At 53.9% G+C, this 24,566-nt stretch overlaps 1 protein-coding gene and 1 long non-coding RNA gene across 7 annotated transcripts in view; one reads left to right on the forward strand and one right to left on the reverse strand.

Annotated features, from left to right (window-relative positions):
- Positions 1-21,704, forward strand: part of LOC116942083 (basigin-like) — a 34,529-nt gene extending 12,825 nt beyond the window's left edge. The window contains exons 4-11 of one of the 6 annotated variants that reach the window (XM_076066724.1): positions 10,860-10,948; positions 11,551-11,690; positions 12,385-12,450; positions 13,197-13,533; positions 16,759-16,855; positions 18,290-18,352; positions 18,864-21,434; positions 21,481-21,704. In XM_076066724.1, the coding sequence (XP_075922839.1) occupies positions 10,860-10,948; positions 11,551-11,690; positions 12,385-12,450; positions 13,197-13,533; positions 16,759-16,855; positions 18,290-18,347 (787 nt within the window). In that variant the 3' untranslated portion in view covers positions 18,348-18,352; positions 18,864-21,434; positions 21,481-21,704. The remainder of the gene's footprint in view (positions 1-10,859; positions 10,949-11,550; positions 11,691-12,384; positions 12,451-13,196; positions 13,534-16,758; positions 16,856-18,289; positions 18,353-18,863; positions 21,435-21,480) is intronic. The other 5 variants (XM_076066725.1, XM_076066726.1, XM_032953647.2 and 2 more) reach the window with 5 other exon arrangements.
- Positions 77-10,761, reverse strand: LOC116942084 (uncharacterized). The gene is made up of 3 exons (XR_004402757.2): positions 10,309-10,761; positions 7,651-7,810; positions 77-678 (listed from the first exon to the last, which is right to left on the reverse strand). It is a non-coding gene; the product is annotated as an uncharacterized LOC116942084 (long non-coding RNA).
- Positions 21,705-24,566: the final 2,862 nt, after the last annotated feature.

Consider the following 24,566-nt stretch of genomic DNA (forward strand, 5'->3'; position numbering starts at 1 on the left):
CCCTCCCCTCCACCCCTCCACCCCTCCACCCCTCCCCTCCCCTCCACCCCTCCACCCCTCCCCTCCACCCCCGCTAATCAGGAGCCCCCCACCCGCACCTCTATCGACTGTGGCGACCACAGTGACCTCGCCCCAGGGGCTGAGAACCACGTGGGCGTCGGTTCGATCCCCGGCTAAGCCCCCCCCCCTCCCCCACGCAGTGCATTCCGAACGGCGCCACGAGGAGGATTGTTACAGCTGTACACGTGACACCCATCGTTGTACTGCACCGCTATGCGCCCCCGCCTCCCTTCCCACGTCTACCTATGAGCCCCGCCTTCACCGACCAGCCCGGTGATGTGTGGTTGTACACCTCGCGCCTCCCACCGTAACCGGGGAGAGAACTCGTCCAGCAGTGGATTAGCATGCGTGTCTGTCAGTGGACATTGATTGTGTCAATGTCAATGTGGTGAGGCTCCTACACTGCGAACGGGGGGAGGGGTGTAGGGGGGGGTCTGTGAAGGTTGGGGGGGGGGGGCAATTAATTAAATAAACAATTGGGCCACGTGGTCGAGGAATGCAACTTTGGGGGGGGGGCAAAGGAAGCCCCTCGGCGTCGTGGGCTCGCGCCGAGCCCGGTTGGAAGGGCGCTGTCCACCTGTCCGGGCTTGAGCGGGACACTCCGGGATGATTTGGCACCTGTGGCAGATACAAGCGGAGGCGGCTGAGCAGCACCAAGATCTCTGGAAGGCATTCAACACGACGTTCTAAGAGACTGTAGGATGTGCAGGGCACTTTGTGGACATCATCAGACCGTTTCGTGACAACGTGACTGGTAGGAAATGTGACACGACCCTCTTTTTCACATTTGGCCATGGAGTGAAACGGGGACGTGCGCTGGCCCCCAGCCCCTTCGCTCTCCTCGCAGCAACGCTCACAGCCACGACTGTAAATCTCAGCACCGGCATTTATGTACAAACCCGGAGCGACGGCAAGCTGTTTAACCTGGCCCGGCTACACGCTCACACCAAAGTGGGAGAACAGCGTGTCCGGGAACTTAGTTTTTTGCCGAGGACAATAGTTCATTGCTCACAACCTGAGTGACATTCAAGACATCGCCCACCGTTCTGCTGCTGTGGGAAAACAAATTGCGCGAACAATCAACACGAGTTACACGGAGTCGCTGTTCCAACCAGCAAACGGACAAAATGGTGAAGCTCACTTGGGAGGCGCAGAGTCTCAACTCTGCAGACACCGAGATCTCCATTGCACCTTAGAGCTGCGTCTAAGACATTCCGTCACCGACATAAGCGTCGCTGGTCCCAGCATGGTATTAAAATATTAACCATAGTAAATGTCTAACAGAGGAGTGGTAATTCCTGCATTAATCGACCCTGTAGAAACACGTGACACTATGCAGACGACGCCTGAGTAAACTAACGCGCCTACCGCTGAGACATTTGAAACAAATCATGAGGATCGAGTGGCAAGACTGAACTCCAAGCACCGAGGTGCTGGCGAGAGCGGGGGGGGGGGGGTCTCAGTGTAGAGGCGACAGTTCATGCCTCCTCTCAGTTGACAAATCATTTTAATCGCTCTGATAGCTACAGACTTAGCGCAGCCTGGAAGCGTTTTCTTAAGTAATACACACTAATCTTTATTTGAAGCTTTCGTGACTGCAGGAATTCATACTCTTTGGTTCATTCGGTAAAGTCAACTAGAAAATAAAATAAAAGTCTGACTCAGCAGCAGACCGTACTTTCACAACTGATGACGGACGCTTGTGTTGCACCCAAAACGTCGTGATTTATTTTATATTATACCTACGTGACTTTACCGAAAGAACCAAAGAGTAATACACAATACATATTCCAATTCCTTATAGAGGACTCACATACTAATTAACTGATTACTAATCTCTATATTTATAAAAGGCAAAGTTGTGTATGTGTGTCTGTTCAAAATGTTTAGCGTACTTCCCGACATGCAACAAACTTGAAATTTGCCATGTGAGTACTTTCCAGACTGCACACCATGCAAAAATTATAACAATACACTTTTGTTTTTTTTAGGGGGCGGGGGAGCTCAATAATGTATATATTTCTTGCACGGCAAGTGAGCTGACGTCAAATCTGTCACGTGACCCTCGCATGTGGAAGCGTAACGCATTGCAGTGTAGAGGTTAGCGCTACGCTACGCTACGAACCCGGCGACCCGAGTTCGATTCCCGCTCAAGGCCACCACCGGTGACGATTATTTTAACTGGTCCTGGGCCTCCCCTAGGTCGCCTCAGCCTCAAACGAGTAACTGCTGTGGTGTAAACATCGCCACTGGGGAGACAAAGGCGGCCGGGCGTGCTGCTGGCCACCCACCCCCTCGTCTATTATGTAATTACAATACCCCCCCCCCACCTCCGCCTCTGATCTCGATACCTGATGGGGTTGAACAATGATGACGTCATCTTGCACTATTTCAGACCGGAAGCACGTGCGTGGCTTCACTATTCCGGCAAATCTCCCGAAGATGCTGGATGTAATGTCCAGCGAAACGTCGTACTACTCAAATTGTAAATGTTGTGGATTCACTCTTCAACACACCGGTGGGCTGAAGAAGTAACGAATTGGCGTTTTGTTAACGGGATACATTGTTTACTGATTGTCCATGTTAGGTGGATGAGGGTTTGTGACAAATTTATAATAACCCAAAAACCTTACTGGAAAAACCACCTCTGCGGTACTAAACTCTACTCACCTGGTATCGACAATCAAGGGTATTTCCATGTCCCCAGACGACCTGCTTGTCAGTTTTGATGTGGTTTCCTTATTCACCAAAGTGAATAAGGAAGAAGACTTGGTTCATCAAGGACTGCACACTGATGTACCCCCCCCCTGGTGAGACACTGCTTAACCAACACATACTTCACTTGGAATAGAACTTTCTACAAACAAACTGAGGGCACCCCAATGGGCTCCCCCCTATCTCCGGTTGTAGCCATCGTTTTCATGGAGAAATTTGAGACTGACGCCATCCAGACTACCACTCTACACCCGACCTTATGGACGAGGTACGTGGATGACACTTTTGTCATCTGGCCACATGGCCGGCCGGCTCGACCAATTTCTCGACCACATCAATTCCATACACCCAGCCATCAGATTCACCATGGAAGTCGAAAAAGATGGCAAGCTACCCTTTTTCGATGTCCTAATTAAAAGGAGACCTGATGGTTCAATGAGCCACTCTGTCTACAGGAAAGCTACCCATACGGATGCTTACGTAAAACCGGATTCCCACCACCATCCATCCCAGAAGAAATCCCTCATCAAGACTCTGCACCATAGAGCCCAATGCATATCCGACCAGGAACACATAGCCAGTGAACTCAAGCACGTACACCAAGCTCTCAAGGCTAATGGTTACTCCGACTACACAATCAGCAAAGCCAACCATGAAGAAGGATCCTCTTGAGGAGCCATGCAAAACCATCACCTTACCCTACATTGCGGGGGTCACAAAAAAGATCTCCAAAATCCTGAATAAACACAAGATCCAGGTCCGATTCAACACAGTACATAAAATCCGTGATCTGGTCCCGTCTGTAAAAGATGTGGTTCCAGACATACAGTACCCGGGCGTCTACAAACTAAGTTGCCTCTGTGGTAGCAATTACATTGGAGAAACCAAACGACATGTCTCAGACCGCATCCATGAACATAAAGCAGACCTGAAACACGGTAGGACGAACACCTCAGCCGTGGCAGATCACTGTTATAATTCAGTGGGCTGACATGACATTGACTTCTCCAAGACGGAGGTTCTCTGCAAGCCATCCGGCTACCATGAGAGATTCGTTCATGAGGCCATACACATATACAAACACAGAGACAATTTCAACCGAGAAGATGGATTCTGGCTGAGCAACCATTGGAAGGACGTGATAAACCATTTCGGGTCTTGATTAATTGTGTTTTACGGTGACTTTCAGACCGCAGTCCATTCGCTGGCACTGCCTCTTAGTACCTTTCACACGACAGTCAATGATATGTTTATAGCATATTGCATAATAATAAATAGTAAAACAGTGTAATGTTTATCTTCTTTGGTTCTTTCGGTAAAGTCACGTAGAATGAGAATAAAATAATAAATTGACAGTCTCGTCCCTTCACCTGATGAAGGCCGCTTGTGTTGTGGCCGAAACGTCGTGAGAATATTATTGTGTTATTTTATTTTATCAATTTATTATTTTATTCTCATTCTACGTGACTTTACCGAAAGAACCAAAGAAGATGAATCATTGCAGTCACGAAAGCTTTAAATCGAAATTTAGTGTAATGTTTAATATAATTTATAAGGTAATATATAGTATCGTAATTGTATCGTGAATATACAGCAGTGTGGTATACAGTAGGGTTGGTAGAATAATACAGTGTAATATTACAAGTCTAATATTATTATAGTCTAAAGTATAGGGTAGTGTATAGTAACGCAGTGTATAATTCAATGTTGGGGTCTGTCTATGGCAGCTTATAGTACGGGGTATTGTCGTGTGATGTAAGAAAAAAGATTAGTTGGAGGCATATTATAATAATTTTTGCGACATAGAAGTGTAATGTATAATGACTTATTGTTCGTAGCTCAGCTTATTGTAGCGTATATTGAGTATATTGATGATATTGATGTAGTTTATATTTCATTATATAGTGTAGTGTATACCAAGTTACTTAATGTTAATAGCTCAACTTAGTGGAGAATATATTGAGTGCATTGATTATATTGATGTTAGTTTATATTTAGTTCTTTCACATCGGTGTATTGTATGATATTTGGGTAGTTGCAGTCCTTTAGCGTCAATATACTAAATGCCTCTGTTGATATGTAAACTCTGACTTGAACATAGCTACTTCCATGACCAGTTACATGCTAATTCCTCACATTAACATCATGCTAATCTCCTAGTTACATGCTAATTTCTGACTTTAACACCCTGCTAATCTATCACATTAACTTAGCTACTTCAATGCTAAATTATTCTGTTGATATGTAAACTCCTTTGTCAAGGCGCTCTGCTCCTCCCACCCAGCTTAAAAGACGCTGCCAAGCTTAGCAGTGTTCATTGGAGCGCTGTCTTTCTGATAGTTCTGTTTCTTCACCTGAGGACGGCTGCTTGTGTTATGGCCGAAACGTCGTGAGAATTTTATTTATGTTTTATTTGTATTATTTTATTATTTCCCTTCTACGTGACTTTACCGAACGAACCAAGAAGACCAAAAACCTTTATTATGAATGATACTGGTCTCGAAAGCCTACGTGTTAAAATGGTCAGGACACGTAACTCGAATGCCAGAAAATCGGCTTCCAAAAATCCTTCTTTACGGTGAACGCAAAGAGGGCAAAAGCGTGTTCCTGGTGGCCAACTAACTGCGGCGCTGCCGAGACGCCCTTAAAAAAGACACCGCAAGACACCGCAAGACAGCCAGATATCACTGCTGACACGTGGCGAGGAAATGTCAGAGCTAACCGCAGGCAGTGGAGAAGTGGCTGCTGTAGGCGACTCGGGACAAGAGGGTTGAAGATACAACAAAAGAAGGGCTCTCCGCATCAGCAACACCAGCACTCACTCATCCACCCACTCACTCACCCACCCACTCATTCACCAACTCAATCACCCATCCTCCCACTCACTCACTTACCCACCCACTCACCCACTCACGCATCCTCCCACTCATTCACCAACTCAAACACCCATCCTCCCACTCACTCATTCACCAACTGAATCATCCATCCTTCCACTCACTCACCCACTCACTCATCCTCCCACTCACTCATTCACCAACTCAATCACCCATCCTCCGACTCACTCACTTACTCATCCACCCACTCACCCACTCACCCATCCTCCCACTCATTCACCAACTCAATCACCCATCCTCCCACTCACTCACCCACTCACTCACCCACCCACTAACTCACCAACTCAATCACCCATCCTTCCACTCACTCACCCACTCACTCATCCTCCCACTCACTCATTCACCAACTCAATCACCCATCCTCCCACTCACTCACCCACTCACCAACTCACTCACCCACTCACTCACCCACTCACTCACTCACCCACTCGCTCACTCACCCACCCACCCACTCGCTCACTTACCTACCCACTCACCCACCCACCCACTCACCCACCCACCCACTCACTCACTCACCCACCCACCCACTCACTCACCCACCCACCCACGCACTCACCCACCCATCCACCCACTCACTTACCCACCCACTCACTCACCCACCCACTCACTCACCCACCCACTCACCCAGCCATCCACCCACTCACTTACCCACCCACTCACTCACCCACCCACTCACTCACCCACCCACTCACCCACCCACCCACTCACTCACCCACTCACTCACTCACCCACCCACTCACTCACCCACTCACTCACCCACTCACTCACTCACCCACTCACTCAGCCACCCACCCACTCAGCCACCCACCCACTCACTCATTCACTCACTCACCCAGCCACTCCCTCATTCACCAACTCAATCACCCATCCTCCCACTCACTCACCCTCACCCACCCACTCACTCAATCACCCACTCACTCACTCACCCATCCACTCACTCACCCACCCACTCACTCACCAACTCAATCACCCATCCTCCCACTCACTCACTCACCCACTCACTCACCCACCCACTCACCAACTCAATCACCCATCCTCCCACTCACTCACCAACTCAATCACCCATCCTCCCACTCACTCACGCACTCACCCACTCGCTCACGCACTCACCCACTCGCTCACCCACCCACTCTCTCGCTCACTCACCCACCCACTCGCTCGTTCACTCACCCACCCACCCGCTCACCCACCCACCCGCTCACCCACTCACTCACCCACCCACTCACTCACCCACCCACTTACTCACCCACTCACTCAGCCAGCCATCCACTCAGCCACCCACTCACTCATTCACTCACCCACCCACTCACTCATTCACCAACTCAATCACCCATCCTTCCACTCACTCACCCACTCGCTCATCCTCCCACTCACTCACTCACCCACTCACTCAATGACCCACTCACTCACCCACCCACTCACTCAATCACCCACTCACTCACCCACTCACTCACCCACCCACTCATTCACTCACCCACCCACTCACTCACCAACTCAATCACCCATCCTCCCACTCATTCACCCACTCGCTCACGCACTCACCCACTCGCTCACGCACTCACCCACTCGCTCACGCACTCACCCACTCGCTCACCCAACCACTCTCTCGCTCACTCGCCCACCCACTCGCTCGTTCACTCACCCACCCACCCGCTCACCCACTCACTCACCCACCCACTCACCCACCCACTTACTCACCCACTCACTCACTCAGCCAGCCACTCACTCAGCCACCCACCCACTCAGCCACCCACCCACTCAGCCACCCACTCACTCATTCACTCACTCACCCACCCACTCACTCATTCACCAACTCAATCACCCATCCTTCCACTCACTCACCCACTCACTCATCCATCTCCCACTCACTCACTCACCCACTCACTCAATGACCCACTCACTCACTCACCCACTCACTCACCAACTCACTCACCCACTCACTCACCCACCCACTCATTCACTCACCCACCCACTCACTTACCAACTCAATCACCCATCCTTCCACTCCGGCACAGACTCCGTGGTCTCCACGTGGAGGTGGCGACCCCGGCACAGACTCCGTGGTCTCCACGTGGAGGTGGAGGAGGCGGCGAACGCCGCGGCTGGAGCTGGGGTCGCGGTGCTCAGTGCGCATGCGCGCTCTGTAATTTTTTCAAAAGTTTTTTCTCTCCTCCCTTCAAATCCAATTACAGGGACGCGGGTCACGAGTGGTGTGAGTGTGGTGAGGAGTGTGGTGAGGAGTGGTGAGGAGTGGTGAGGAGTGTGGTGAGGAGTGGTGTGTGTGGTGAGGAGTGGTGTGAGTGTGGTGAGGAGTGTGGTGAGTAGTGGTGTGTGTGGTGAGGAGTGTGGTGAGTAGTGGTGTGTGTGGTGAGGAGTGTGGTGAGTAGTGGTGAGGAGTGTGGTGAGTAGTGGTGTGTGTGGTGAGGAGTGGTGTGTGTGTGGTGAGGAGTGGTGTGTGTGTGTGGTGAGGAGTGGCGTGTGTGGTGTGTGTGTGGTGAGGAGTGGTGTGTGTGTGGTGAGGAATGGTGTATGTGTGTGTGGTGAGGAGTGGTGTGTGTGGTGAGGAGTGGTGTGTGTGTGTGTGTGGTGAAGAGTGGTGTGTGTGTGTGTGTGGTGAGGAGTGGTGAGTAGTGGTGTGTGTGTGGTGAGTAGTGGTGAGGAGTGATGTGTGTGTGGTGAGTAGTGGTGAGGAGTGGTGTGTGTGGTGTGTGTGGTGAGGAGTGGTGTGTGTGTGGTGAGGAGTGGTGCGTGTGATGAGTAGTGGCGTGCGTGTGGTGAGGAGTGGTGTGCGTGTGGTGAGGAGTGGTGTGTGTGTCGTGAGGAGTGTGGTGAGTAGTGGTGTGTGTGTCGTGAGGAGTGTGGTGAGTAGTGGTGGTAGTGTGGTGAGTAGTGGTGTGTGTGGTGAGAAGTGGTGAGTAGTGTGGTGTGTGTGTGGTGAGTAGTGGTGAGGAGTGTGGTGAGTAGTGGTGAGGAGTGTGGTGAGTAGTGGTGTGTGTGTGGTGAGGAGTGTGGTGAGTAGTGGTGTGTGTGTGGTGAGGAGTGGTGTGAGTGGTGAGGAGTGGTGTGTGTGGTGAGGAGTGGTGTGAGTGGTGAGGAGTGGTGTGTGTGTGTGGTGGTGAGTGTGGTGAGGAGTGGTGTGTGTGTGTGGTGAGGAGTGGTGTGTATGTGGTGAGGAGTGGTTGTGTGGTGAGGAGTGGTGTGAGTGTGGTGAGGAGTGGTGTGAGTGTGGTGAGTAGTGGTGTGTGTGTGGTGAGTAGTGTGTGTGTGGTGAGTAGTGGTGTGAGTGTGGTGAGGAGTGGTGTGTGTGGTGAGTAGTGGTGTGTGTGTGTTGAGGAGTGGTGTGTGTGGTGGGGAGTGGTGTGTGTGGTGAGGAGTGGTGTGTGTGTGTGGTGAGGAGTGTGGTGAGTAGTGGTGTGTGGTGAGGAGTGGTGTGTGTGGTGAGGAGTGGTGTGAGTAGTTGTGTGTGTGTGGTGAGTAGTGGTGTGAGTGTGGTGAGGAGTGGTGTGTGTGGTGAGTAGTGGTGTGTGTGTTGTGAGGAGTGGTGTGTGTGTGTGGGGCGAGGAGTGGTGAGTAGTGGTGTGTGTGTGGTGAGGAGTGGTGTGTGTGTGGTGAGTAGTGGTGAGGAGTGTGGTGTGTGTGTGTGTGGTGAGGAGTGGTGCGTGTGATGAGTGGTGGCGTGCGTGTGGTGAGGATTGGTGTGCGTGTGGTGAGGAGTGGTGTGTGTGTCGTGAGGAGTGGTGAGGAGTGTGGTGAGTAGTGGTGGTAGTGTGGTGAGTAGTGGTGTGTGTGGTGAGGAGTGTGGTGAGTAGTGGTGTGTGTGTGGTGAGTAGTGGTGTGTGTGTGGTGAGTAGTGGTGAGGAGTGGTGTGTGTGGTGAGGAGTGTGGTGAGTAGTGGTGTGTGTGGTGAGGAGTGTGGTGAGTAGTGGTGTGTGTGGTGAGGAGTGTGGTGAGTAGTGGTGAGTGGTGGTGTGTGTGGTTAGTGTCGTGAGTGTGGTGAGTAGTGGTGTGTGTGGTTAGGAGTGTGGTGAGTAGTGGTGTGTGTGGTGAGTAGTGGTGAGTAGTGTTATGAGTGTGGTGAGGAGTGTGGTGAGTAGTGGTGTGTGTGGTGAGTAGTGGTGAGGAGTGGTGTGTGTGTGGTGAGGAGTGTGGTGAGTAGTGGTGTGTGTGTGGTGAGGAGTGGTGAGTAGTGGTGTGTGTGTGGTGAGTAGTGGTGAGGAGTGATGTGTGTGGTGAGTAGTGGTGAGTAGTGTTATGAGTGTGGTGAGGAGTGTGGTGAGTAGTGGTGTGTGTGGTGAGTAGTGGTGAGTAGTGTTATGAGTGTGGTGAGGAGTGTGGTGAGTAGTGGTGAGTAGTGGTGTGTGTGGTGAGTAGTGTCGTGAGTGTGGTGAGTAGAGGTGTGTGTGGTGAGGAGTGTGGTGAGTAGTGGTGAGTAGTGGTGTGTGTGGTGAGTAGTGGTGAGTAGTGTTATGAGTGTGGTGAGGAGTGTGGTGAGTAGTGGTGTGTGTGGTGAGTAGTGTTATGAGTGTGGTGAGGAGTGTGGTGAGTAGTGGTGAGTAGTGTTATGAGTGTGGTGAGGAGTGTGGTGAGTAGTGGTGAGAGTGTGTGGTCGTCTTGGTCGCACCCCTGCCCACATCATCACCGCCGTGGTCGTTCGCCGCGATTGGCAGGGTCCGGCTTACGTCCGGCGCGAAAGAAGTTGAACGCACGTGGCGCGGGTGACCTCACCGCTGCGCCACCGCTCTCCAGAGACCTCGCTGCCCGACCCCCGTTCATCCATCCCGGGGCCCCGAGGGCGCAGCAGCGACTCGAGCTGCACGTGGCGTGAATGCCACGAGATGTCGCTCGCCCCGGCGTGCCGGGGGGCGTGCGAGAGGCGTGGGACGCCGGTGGAATACGGAATGGAGTATTTATGCTGCAGGAATCCGATGAGCTGTGAATCTCATTCTTTTTGACGCGGTTTGAAACCGCTTACTGTGCCAACCGGGAACCGTTTTGTCAGGACCCGGGAACGGTTACCCGGTGGAACGTCGGACGCGGAACGCGCAACAATAATTGGCACTGTACGGGAACGCACAAACGGCGTGGCGGCAGTCCGAAGGCGCCGCGCGGTTCATCATCTGTCTCCCGTTAGCTCAGTCAGGAGGTAAAGGCGAAGCCCCTGCAATTCCCGTGCTCCGTGTCTCGCCGCAGCATCGAGGTGACGCACTACAGTGCCTCGGGCCTCTACACGTGCGCCTTCCACACCGAGCCACCCGTCAACAGCTCCATCGCCGTCAATGGTGACCCCCCCACTCCCCATGACCCAGTGACCCCGTGACCCCTAACACCTCGCAAACTCTGACGACACAGTGCCCCTCACCCCCCAACGGATGCCGAACGCTGACGCGCTCACCTCTGACGCGCCGAACTCTGACCTCGGTCACGCCGACATCCTGACCTCTTGACCTCTAACACACTGACCTCTGGCACGTTGACCCTTCACGCAGCTCATGTTTTGGCCCATTGAGGGCCCTACATGGAAATTATGTTTGGACCCCTCCTCGCCCCTGTCTTGACGATGACGACAACGACAATGATGATGACGACAATGATGACGACAACAACGATGACGACGATGACGACGGCGACGATGATGACAACAACGACGATGATGACGGCGACGATGACGATGACGACGACGATGACGACAACGACGATGACGACGACGGTGACGATGATTATGACGACAACGACGATGACGACGACGATGACGACGGTGACGACAGTGACGATGTTGATGACGACAACGACGATGACGACAACGACGATAACGACGACGACGATGATGACGACGATGATGACGACGACGACGCTGACTGCACTCCCCCCACTCCCCCTCCAGCGCCGTTGGTGGTGGAGGCGCCTCGCGCATCGGAGAGCGCGGACGAGGGGGGCTCCGTGTCCCTGCGCTGTGACGCGCGCACCTACCCACCCCCCGCCACGTGGACCTGGCACCACCAGCAGCACGACGGCACCATGCAGGTGGGTAACCTGTAGGTGGGTAACCTGCAGGTGGGTAACCTGTAGGTGGGAAACCTGCAAGTGGGTAACCTGTAGGTGGGAAACCTGCAAGTGGGTAACCTGTAGGTGGGTAACCTGAAGGTGGGTAACCTACAGGTGGGTAACCTGTAGGTGGGTAACCTGTAGGTGGGTAACCTGCAGGTTGCCCACCTACAGGTGGGTAACCTGCTGGTGGGTAACCTGTAGGTGGGTAACCTGCAGGTGGGTAACCTGCAGGGGGGTAACCTGTAGGTGGGTAACCTGCAGGTGGGTAACCTGTAGGTGGGCAACCTGCAGGTGGGTAACCTGCAGGTGGGTAACCTGTAGGTGGGCAACCTGCAAGTGGGTAACCTGTAGGTAGGTAATCTGTAGGTGGGTAACCTGCAGGTGGGTAACCTGTAGGTGGGTAACCTATAGGTGGGTAACCTGCAGGTGGGTAACCTGTAGGTGGGTAACCTGCAGGTGGGTAACCTGCAGGTTGCCCACCTACAGGTGGGCAACCTGCAGGTGGGTAACCTGCAGGTGGGTAACCTGTAGGTGGGTAACCTGCAGGTTACCCACCTGCAGGTGGGTAACCTGCAGGTGGGCAACCTGCAGGTGCACACCGTGCAGGAGGACGCCTCGTACATTCCCTTATGTTTCCTCCCTCCCTCCCTTCCTCCATCCCTCGTCCCAGGTGATCGGCTCTGTGCGGGACGGGGGGGAGGTTGGTGAGGACTCGGGTACGGGAGACGCGGAGACGGTGAGAGACCCAGGGGTCACGTCACTCACTCCGCGGGTCACGGGAGTCAACCCTGACACGTAGACCACACCCCCCCCCCCGCCCCCCGTGTCTCCGCAATACAAAATACGAGCGTTGTATTTTTCTTACACATTCCATCAGCCACTCGGCCTTCTCGAAGTAAATCATTTCAGCACCTTCGGTTCAACACAACCAAGCCCATGGACCGGTTTCGGCGCTCGGTGTCTCATCAGCAGGCTCGGGCTCGCTTGAACCACGCCACTTGACTTTTCGATTTAAAGCTTTCGTGACTGCAAGGATTCATCTTCTTTGAGAATAAAATAATACATTGATAAAATAAAATAACACAATAATATTCTCACGACGTTTCGGCCTTCATCAGGTGAAGGGACGACACTGTCTGGAGGACAGCGTTGTCCTCCAGACAGTCTCGTCCCTTCACCTGATGAAGGCCGCTTGTGTTGTGGCCGAAACGTCGTGAAAACATTATTGTGTTATTTTATTATACCGCACCTGGCTAATAGGACCTCTCACCTGTTATTTGCTCACCCGGGTAAAGGAGGCATCTGCGACCTGGACAAAATCGGTCGTGCGATATCGGAGCCATCGGAGGTAAGGTCGGAGTGTGGGCGGACGAAGTCTGGATGTGGTGTGCAGGGAGCAGAAGCATTTACCGGTCAGAAATTAATGCCGCGGGTTTCACCCCCGCCCCTCCCCCCAACTCCCCCCCCCCCCCCCCGTGTCAGGGCCGCGCCGTGGTGGTGGTGTTGAATGGGGGGCGCCGCTCGGAGCTTCGCCTGGGCCCCCCACTCGTGTCGAGTCGGGACTCGGGGCTGTACGTGTGCAACGCGACTGTGGCCGCGCGGCTCGCTGCCGGTGTGGCGGAGGAGGAGGAGGAGGAGGGGGGGGTCACGGATGAGGGCCCCGCGTGGGGGTCCGGGCGGGTGTCGCTGCGCGTCAGGGCCCGCCTGGCCGCGCTGTGGCCCTTCCTGGGCATTGTGGCAGAAGTGGTGCTGCTCACAGGCGCCATCCTGGTGTACGAGCGCAGGCAGGTGGCCAGGAAGAGGCTCGCCAACGGGGCCGGTGAGAGGCGCACGCGGCCGGAGGGAAGGGGGGGAAGGGATGAGGGGAGAGTGGGAGAGAGGGGGGAGAGGGAGGGAGAGAGGTAGGGGGAGTGGGAGAGAAGGGGGAGGGAGAGTGAGGAGTGGGAGAGTGAGGAGAGATGGAGGGAGAGTGGAACAGAGGAAGCAAGAGAGAGGGGAGAGTGATGAGTGGGAGAGAGGGAGGAGAGAGAGATGAGTGGGGAGAGAGGGAGAGTGGGAGAGAGGGAGGAAGAGTGGGGAGAGAGGGAGAGGAGGGAGAGTGAGGAATGGGAGAGTGGGAGAGTGGGAGGGAGAGGAGTGGGAGAGAGGGAGTGTGGGAGAGAGAAGGAGAGTTTGAACCAAGTGTCAAATTGGTCCTGACGACATACGCCGACAATGTCCTCCTCATCCTGCGCTCCCTGGATGCTGCACGAGTGCCAGGAGGTATTTTCGAAGGCCTCCTCATAAAAAATGAACTGGCAAAAGTGCAGCAGGCTGCTGGTTGGCGCATGGGACATGACCCAGTGTCCCAAAAAGGCAAAAGCCATCAATTGGAGCACAACATCGCTGCACCACCTGGGGGTGTTCCTGGGACCAGAGGAGGAACCACCGCAGAGGAACTGGGTCGAGCTGAAGGAGAAGGTGAAGGAGCGGCTGGGCACCTAGAGTCGCCTGTGCAAGTTCCTCACCTTCAGGAACAAAGACGTTGGCGGTGAACCAGCTGGTGACGTCCATGCTATGGCACCGACTCTTCTCCCTGCACCCCCCCCCCCCATGAGCCTCGTCAACGTGCTTCAGAAGCGAGTCCTCGACTTTTTCTGGTCGGGCGGAGGACACCGGGCCGCGGCTGGGGTCCTGGCCCTGCCACTGGACGAGGGCGGTCACGGGCTGGTGTGCGTGCGGAGTCAGCTGGCCACCTTCTGACTGCAGGCAGCGTAAAAGTTCCTGCACGCCGCCCCTGCACCGGCCTGGAGCGTCACGGCCTCCTTCCTCCTGAAACAGCTGGGGGGTCTGCAGTGCTCCAAGCAACTATTCTACATGGACCTGCAGGGCCTCAGGAGGCTAGACCAGCCGCGATCGGCCGAGGATTTAGTCTTCGAACCGATCCTCAGGAACCCACAGACAAAGCTGCCATTCACCACCACCATCCTCGGCATGGAGAGGCGCCTCGCCAACGCGCGGCTCACCAGGATGGGAGATCTGGTGGAGCCCGGAACACGGAGCCGGTGGCTCGGACCGGCCGAGATGTCCGCAAAGACAGGGGGGCTGCAGTCACTCCGGGTGGCTGCCCGGATCCTGGCCGAACCCAACGGGGCCTTCTCAGCGGCAGCGGGACAACGTCCCCCATCGGCATTGGGGATGACGAGGCCCCTCTCGGTCTCCCTCTACCGGAGCTCTCAGTCGTGCCACTGCGTCGCCACTGCCGACAAACGAAGGCAGATCATGACCTGTGCCCGCTGGAAGGCCTGCCGGAGGTGACCTTCGCAAACGTCAAGAGGAAGGTGCTCTACACCTACATGGTCCGGTTTCACCAACAGGACACCCTGAGGAGCCACAAGGACCATGCCTGGAGGAAAGTCCTTCCCTGCATCTCTCCGGAGAGGCCTCGCTGGAGGCAACTCTACTCCAGCCCGACGTACAATTGCGTCGGCGACCTCAGCTGGAGAATCGCCCATGGCACCGTCACCACCAATGCCTCCTTGGCGCGCTTCACTGACACGTCCCCGGAGTGCCAGTTCTGCGGTAAAGTGGAGACGGTGGCGCACCAATACGTGGAGTGCAAGAGCCTGGACTCGCTGTTCAAGGTCCTTGGAAACATCCTCCTAGGGTTCAGCCTCCACTTCTCCCCGACGGTCCTCATCTTTGGACACCCGCAGGGTGATGGATCCCAACATCTTCAGGGGCTAGTTAACGTACTCATCAGCTACGCCAAGCTCGCCATATACAGGGCGAGGAAGGTGGCCGTGGAGGGGAAACGCTCGGCCAGCAGCCTGGACATCTTTCAAGCTCTGGTCAGAGCCAGGGTGTGGCTGGAGTTCCGCCATGTGCAGCTGACCCACGCTGTGCTGGCCTTCAAGGAGCAGTGGGCGCTGGAGGAGGCCGTGTGCTCGGTCGCAGAAGACGGCGAGCTCTGCATGCGGATATGAGCTACCCGTCGGAGGCCGTAGGACTGCGAGGAGGGCTAGGTGCAGATGCAGCACTTGTCGTAGTTTTTTATTACATAGAAAACAGGGGGAACATAGAGAGAGAGTAGGGAGAGAGGGGGTAGAGAGAGGGGGTAGAGAGAGAGAGAGGGTAGAGAGATAGGGAGGGGGTAAGAAGGAGGAGCAGAGTGTGCTTCTTCATGTTGATCGTTGTGTCTATGAAAGTAGCACAGATTGATGTTGTTGCACAATAGTAAAACACGTAAAATATTTAATTTAAACAGGGGGGGGGGGGAGCACATAAAGCAAAGCAATGGGAAAAAAACGAAATGATGAACGAAGCAAAGTGCCGACTAAACCGAGCATCTTGTTGCTTCCTCTGATCGTAAAAAAGAGAGGGGGATAGGGAGAGAGGGGGTTTGCCAGTGAGCCGCTTGTCCCAAGGACACCTCCCTCCCCATGCTGGAGAGGGAACAAAGTAAAGTGTGCACCTTTACAAAGGACGCCTAACATATACAAGGGCCAAAGCCATACAAACAAAGGACACCCCAAAGAAAACACGGCAGGTAGGGGGGGTGAAGGTTGAAAGGCCATACCCACAAACATGCGAGAGCCACACCCACGCATGCATATTTTACAAAGGACACCCAAAAACCATAGGGGTCAAAGCATAGCCACTCACACGAACACAGCGCAAATGCACGCCCAGTGCGCGTTCACAAAGGACACCCATAAATCCGGGGCCAAGCCCACGCGTACGTGAGGGGTCCGGTGTCGCAGCTGTTCGTCCACAGGACGTTCGCGTCGCTACAGCCATGTACGTTGTACAGCGGCTCTGCGCGTCTGACATTTTCAGCTCGTCGCTGCTGTGGTAGTCACGAGGTTTCACCTCGTTGCAGTGAATGTTGTTCCCCGGTCGTGCGTGGAGTCACAAGGAGGCCTGCTTCCAAATTAATTCTCGTCTCCTCCCCCGTGACCCCTGTTTGACCCCCTGTGACCCCTTTTGACCCCTGATCGCTCCCTCCCTCCTGTGACCCCGTGGCCGCCACTCTCTCTGCATGACCCGGTGATCCCACGAGCAGATGATGACCCTGTGGCAGCACGAGTTCCCCAGGCGCTTACCGCGGTGATTAAAAACCTCGACGCTGACGAAATGTACGATGGCGTTATCGATGCATTGTGGGTGACGCCTGATAACCGAGTAAATAAATCAGTTTAACCGACTTCCTCGTCTCAAGATATTTGGTTATGCTTCAGTCCATCATCAGCCAATCGGATTTCCAGACCATTGTTAACTAGCCGCATTTGTTTGGCAAGTAATCAAAGTGTGGGCCGGTTCAGACTCTCTGGCTCTCATCAGCAGGGTTGTTGTTGCTGCTCGCCGGTAACTTCCGACTGCCGTGTTCTCCGTTTCCTCCTCTCCGCAGCCACTTGTGTCCCCTCTCTTCCTCTGCTTGTCCTACCCCTATCCAGCCTGCCCCTCACTGTCCGGTCTCCCCCTCACTGTCCGGTCTCCCCCTCACTGTCCGGTCTCCCCCTCACTGTCCGGTCTCCCCCTCACTGTCCGGTCTCCCCCTCACTGTCCGGTCTCTCCCTCACTGTCCGGTCCTCCCCTCACTGTCCGGTCCCCCTCTCACTGTCCGGTCTCCCCCTCACTGTCCGGCCCCCTCTCACTGTCCGGTCTCCCCCTCACTGTCCGGTCCCCCCCTCACAGTGTCAGGCTTGCTAAACAAGCACTGCTGGTGGCCAGATGTTATTTGCACTCAACGTTCACGATGGGGCCCTGGTTCAACACAAAAAGTAGTGTTGTAATATATATGCAGATATATTAAAACTGACTACGCTGTTGCGAGGTATTATAGCTATTGGATTTTACTAGCTGGACTTAGAGGTTAATATCAGCACCAAACATTTGGTGGACATTTTGAATTGTATAGCCTGTCTTTGGCAAGCGTCTATTTTATAAAGTATATAAAACTTTATCGCTACCGCATATAAACTGAGGCTCAATATCTCAACCGTAAGCAATCTGTTTCCCGACAAGGCCAGAGGAGATATGTCAACAAGTCGCAAATTGTGGGTGCCACGTGGCACAAATCAAGATGGCTGTAAATTATATAAAATGGACGCCAAAAACATGTTGATGTAAAAAATATATAATCTGCCAAAAATGTCTACCAATATTTTCACGGCAACTGGATGTATTTACATATGTACTGTTGACAAGTGAAGCCCAATGCAAATACATGTCTGGTGTGTCGCGAGTTAAAAGTCTTAAGATGATTTTGTATATTCAGGTGAGAAGAACTCAAGAGACCAAGATAGAATCTCATGTCAAGAGTGACCTGGTCACCAGGTTGACGAAAGCAATGAGGACAGCGATTAAACAAATAGAGATCAGAGCAGAGACAACCAAAGAGAAATCATGGCAAAAACAACGGCATTACCAAAGAAATGGAAAAAGTGCAGAAACGCGATACAATATTACATTAACACATCTCCTGTAATGAGTTAACGAGCACGTGATGCACATCTCAATTAATGGCCGCGTACGTTCACACAATCACGCGTGCGTGTTAATTGATGGTTATTATTATTATTATTCATTTGTAGGAAAAGCGGCGCTGACGCTAGGCACGACTCGGCACTGAGACAGCGCCCCTCGCAGTGATGCGGGTGAGTGATGGGCGGGGTAATGTTACGTGCTTTATGGTGGTGATGTGTGATGTGATGTGTGTACCGGTGTTGGTGTGTGAGAGACGCAGAATGACTCCGTGTCGCTGTTGATCTCTCCGAGTGATCCCCTATCTCTGCTCATCTCTCTGATCGTGCTCACGGTGTTGTTCCTCTGTGTTCCGCTCTGGGCATGCATCTCGGGTTCCCTGTGCTCCCTGCCCTGTCTCTCTGTGTCCACGTCTCTGTTCCTCTCTTGGTGTCTCACTGTTCCTCTACCTGTTATTTGTGTCCCTTTGCCCGTACGTTCCTCTAATTCATTTTGCTGTTCTCTTGCTGTTCCCCTTTTCTGTTCCCGTTTTCCTATATTCAAATCAAAATTCATATTTCTATTCTCTATGTTTTTTTTCTCTCGATGTAGCGCTCACATCGACGTTCCCCTGTCTCTGTTCCCTACACCCCCTCCCCACACCCCCCACTCTTTCCCCCTTCGGTTCTTCTCGTCTCGTTCCAGTCCCCGTCGTTCCGTTCCAGTCCCCGTCGTTCCGTTCCAGCCCCGCGACGAGGAGCCTCGAACTCACAGTCGCGTCAAAGCAAATATAGACCAAGAATCACAACAACAGCAACAACAATAGCAGCAATTAACGGATCCGTATGCGCGTGTGAAAGCTGGGTCACGTGACGTGAGCAGGCTCGTCGCACGAGGGAACAATCAGCGGGCCCGTAACCGCACCCCGCGAACCGTCCAAGCGCAAGCTTCGGTGAAACCCGAGTGCTCGATTACTTTACTACAGCTTAATTGACAAGGTGATTTAGCGCTATTAATTAATTAGGGGCCGCCATTTCCTCCGAGTGTGAATTGCGACTGGAACTTGCCCCTCTCGGAGTCGAGCCAACCGGGCCCCACCGCGTGCCCGAGACGTAGAGTCGCGCAACGGAGAGGCCACCTCTCATCGAAACTCCACGTGACGTTCATTGGCTCGCGTTTAATTCCGACCATCACCCCCTCCCCTACCCATCCACTCACACCAATCAATTCCCCCCCCCCACCCTCCAGCACCACCACCACCACCACGTCCCACAAACTGGCGCAGTTCGGTGGCGTGATAAGCCGCTGTTTGTGATGCGGGCCCGACACCCGATACACGCGCGCGCGACTCTTCCCGAATGAGACGCAAAGTGACTTTCACTTGCGCGCCAGCCGCGTCGTCGCCGTATCGACGCTCGTGTTAAGATGAAATGCGACCGCGTGCTCGTGCAGACGAGGCACAGAGACAACGACCCCCCCAGCCCCCAGGTAGCCTTTGACAGGGCAAGTGCTGTTAGTGAGTAGCACCTATAAGGGCACGGCGCGGCACAAGAGGAGGGGGGGGGGGTCTATGGTCAGCACTACGCCGCGCCGCCTTTGTCTCCCCAGTGCTGATATTTACACACCGCACCAGGTACTCATTTAATGATGAGGCGACCTAGGGGTGGCCCGGGACCGGTTCGAATATTCGGCACTGGTAAGTGAGCCCGGGTCGTAACGAAGTGAAACTCAGCGCTGCACCACCGCTTCCGTGCAACAACAACAACAACCGCCATCCGCTGTTATATTGCTTGTGCCAGGCTAGGTGCACCTTGAGGCCGTCACGTGAAATGTCGAAGGCTCGTTGGTGGAGGTCACGGGACAGACCCAGGTGTTATGCGTTGACTGACTTGAGGTGTATGTACGTTGAACTTCTTTTGCACCGTACGTAGTCAACCGCGCTAACAAACTAAACACAAAAAGCAGTTCGAAAGAAAAGAGTTTTCAATCTAGATGATGATTCAAAAGTGCGTAGCTCCGGTGGCTTCAGAATATCGGAAGGAAGAGCGTTCCAGACGGCCACAGAAGCGCATCCGCAAGTGCGTGATGCGGTGACCGCCTTTGGTAGATGGCTGAGCCAAAAAACGCCGCTGTTAGGATGAGCGGAGTTCGCGTGGTGATGGTTTATCTTCCCTGACGAGATCGGCAGCGCATTGTGGTTCGTTTGTGGCAAGCACTTTGTGTGTAATGAGTGCGACCTTCAAATGTACTCGTGCAGAGGTGGCTGGCAGATGCACCACCTGTGATCCCTACTGTGACAGTTCGCTGCGAGTTTGCCGCCGAGCGCTCTCGGCTCGTTGTTGTGAGCGTCGCTCCTCCGCCGTCCACTGCTGGAGGGCGACTGCCTCCAACTGCCCAGTAGCAGCGTCCTTCACGAGCCTCCTCGACCACAGAGGCCGATCTTGACACCGCTGGTATCGGTCATCGGCAAGTCCACTCAGCTCCATGTCCTCCTGTACCGCATCGGCTCCATCTCTTCTCTAGGCCGTGCCGCGCCCGTTTAGCCCCGTCATACACACACAAAACAAACATTCACACACAAACACAGATGCACATTCACACACAGCAAAGACAAACATCCCCTGTGTAGCCTTTCCAGATACAAAGACACGGACGCAACAACACATCGCACCTCCGATTAGCACGGTTGGCTACGTACGGTGCGAAAGAAGTTAAACAATCAGCACATGCAACGCAGATACACAGACGTACTTTCACAGAGATACAGATACGCACAAACGCACTTTGACACACACAGCTACAAAGACACACACACTGGCATCTGCTGTTACGCGATGATGATGATGATGTTGTTGTGATGTAGAGCTTGATTAACCCACTGTCATCCACCCAAAAAAATCTATTTTAATAATTGTTTGAAAGTGGGGGGAAGGTGGGGGTCAATTTCCCCGCCTGCCCCCCACTCCCCATCCCCTCCGCCCCTTCCTGCATCGTTGCATGAACCCAGAGCACGGGGCACTTAACGATTCACGATCCCCCTCCCTCACACAGCCCTCTCCCCCCACCCATTATTTGATTGTAACTGGCTCTGTCGCGTGTTCTGTCTCGTTTGACTTTGTCTGAACTAACGAGACAGACAATACAGACGGGGCGATTGCCGTTCGAAGAAAATTGATCGATGATTTAATCGAATCGTGTGCCTGAATTGTTGCAATTAATCGAATTGTAATTTGGGGCCGCCAAATTAATTAATTACCATACTCTTTGTTTTTTTCGGTAAAGTCACGTAGGTATTACCTAGGTATTACCTACGTGACTTTAGGTAATACCTACGTGACTTTACCGAAAAAAACCAAAGAGTATGAATCCTTGCAGTCACGAAAGCTTCAAACCTAGAATTAATTAATTACCATTTTCAAGTGTCGTGTAGAAACCGCGTAACGCTTCGTCCTCTCTCGTTCTGCCTCCGTCTGCTCTCTCAATTAGTACAATGACAAGAACAATAACATTAATAAAGTCACAATAGAGACAGTCACCGTAGGCGAACTGCGCGGCCTCTGTGTCCGTCACTTCACTCGGTTCCGCTCGTTCGAATTGACCGGCGCCGGTCAACAACCCGCGTGCATCGCGGCGGCAGTGCAGGCGAGCCTGGCCCCTGCTGATGAGAGACCCGCCAAGCGCGGTGTCGCTTTGCTCCCTCTGCCTGGTCATGAACGAGGCTCCCGCCGCTGTGAGAGCGTGAGGCCGACGGGGCCGTGGGTTAGGGGGAGACGCGAGGGGAGACGCGAGGGGAGACGCGAGGCGCCTCTCGTCAGAACCCCCAGCCCACCACTCCCATCCCTCTTCCTCTCTCTCTCTGTACAGCAGCCGCGTGCTGTCCACGAGAGGACCACGCTCTTCAGTGACCCCCTGATTTCAAGGTCACCCGAGACCCCCCCCCCCCCCCGGGGGTGGGAGGTGTGGGGGGATGGGTGTCGCCACGCGCCAACCCCCACTATTGATTCCACTACAATTAACCACCCCCACCTTTCCCTGCCCCCCACCCTACCCACCTCCCCCCCGTACCCCGCCCCTCGCGCCCCTCGGACACACCCCCCCCATCGTGCCTCACCCCCCTCTGTGCCCCGCCCCTCACCCCATCGTGCCCCGCCCCTCCCCCTCCGTGTCCCGCCCCTCCCCCCTCGGACATCCCCGACTTTGTCGCTCCCCCCGCCCCACCGGTAAGAGGATGCCGCATTTCCGCGAGGGGCGAGGGGGTGTGCAGGCGCGCCCGGTTGCCATGGAAACGCAGCAGCCACTCAGCAGCTCCCGCTACCATGACGACGGGAGGATGAGGGGAGGGAGGTGGGGTGGGGGGAGTCAGTAACTCGGCATGACTGGCTGGGAGAAACAACCCAGAGACTTCCTGAAAACGCGTCTTGAGACTCGGTGGGCTTCTCCTAAATAAATAAATATATCAACGTTAGCCGGACCGTTTTTGTCAATCCGCTGCCGGACGAAGGCCTCCCCAAGCCCCGTCGGTCGTAGGTGGGTCATTTGACCATACTCCACTACGCTAGTCAGCGACGGTGAACAGCAGAGAGACTTCAGATATATCGCTCGCCACCACCGTGTTAGCCGTGGCCAGGAATCCAACTCGAGTCTATTTCGTGAGGTAGTGAGTGCGCTAACCACCGCGCCACCGCTCCACACGAACTAAATCGGGCGATAGAGTGATATTAATCTCGGCCACCAATCGGAGAAGGCGCCACCCGCTTTGCGCCACGCCTCCCTCGCTTCAAAGTGCATTGTGACGTCACTTGCGCGCTCTTCAAAGTCCGTGCGCGTCGGTGACGTCACTCGCGACCTCGTCTAAATTTAGAGCGGCTCGGTCACGTGACCGTCTCGGGAAAACAAATGCAGCGTCACGTGCTCGATAGGTGACCCGCGGGGTTGTTAGCGCATGGCGCATGCTCGGCGCACGTTCTGCATCTCACCTCCAACCACGTCCACCATCGTCGCCTTCATCACCACGGCCACCACCCTGTCCCATCACCGGCATCAACATCAGGACCCAGATCCCATCACCCTGTCCGATCACCATATGTGTATTTTGAACTTCTTTCGCACCGTACGAAGCCAACCACGCTAATATCACCAGCCACGTGTCATCACAATCACCACCACAACCACTGCCGCCATCTACGTCCCATCATTACAATCCTGTCCCATCACTACTCAAATACCATCACCAGAACTACTTTTTGTGTTGAGTTTATTGTCGTTCCCCCGCACCTTCGATTAGCGTCTTTGGCTACGTACTGCCTATACCCACCACCATCAACACGACCTACACGTGCCACCCACCACCATCATCACGATCTACACGTGCCACCCACCACCATCAACACAACCTGCACAGGCCACCCACCATCGTCAACACGATCTACACGTGCCATCCACCACCATAAACACAACCTACACGTGCCACCCACCACCATTAACACGATCTACACGTGCCATCCACCACCGTCAACACGACCTACACGTGGCATTCACCACCGTCAACACGACCTACACGTGCCATTCACCACCAGCAACACAACTTACACGTGCCATCCACCACCGTCAACACGACATACACGTGCCATTCACCACCATAAACACGACTACACGTGCCATTCACCACCATCAACACAACAAACACGTGACATCTATTACCATCAACACAACCTACACGTGCCATCCACCACCGTCAACACGACCTACACGTGCCATCCACTACCATCAACACAAACTACACGTGCCACCCACCACCATCAACACGACCTACAAGTGCCACCAACCACCATCAACACAACCTACACGTGCCATCCACTACCAGCAACACAACCTACACGTGCCACCCACCACCATTAACACAACGTAGACATGCCATCCACTACCATCAAAACAAATTACACGTGCCACCCACCACCATCAACATGACCTACACGTGCCACCCACTATCATCAACACAACCTACACGTGCCATCCACTACCATGAACACAACCTACACGTGCCATTCACCACCATAAACACACCCTACACGTGCCATCCACTAACATCAACACACCCTACACGTGCCATCCACTAACATCAACACAACCTACACGTGCCATCCATTGCCATCAACACAACCTACACGTGCCATCCACCACCATCAACACAACCTAAACGGGCCATCCATTACCATCAACAAAACCTACATGTGCCATCTATTACCATCAACACAACCTACATGTGCCATCCGCCACCATCAACACAACATACACGTGCCATCCACCACCATCAACACAACCTACATATGCCACCCACCACCATCAAAACAACCTACACGTGCCACCCACCACCATAAACACGACCTACACGTGACAGTCACCACCAGC

The sequence above is a fragment of the Petromyzon marinus genome, chromosome 13, assembly GCF_048934315.1.
Source record: "Petromyzon marinus isolate PM22_M1 ecotype Great Lakes invasive population chromosome 13, UKy_Petmar_22M1.pri1.0, whole genome shotgun sequence".
NCBI lineage: Eukaryota > Metazoa > Chordata > Hyperoartia > Petromyzontiformes > Petromyzontidae > Petromyzon > Petromyzon marinus.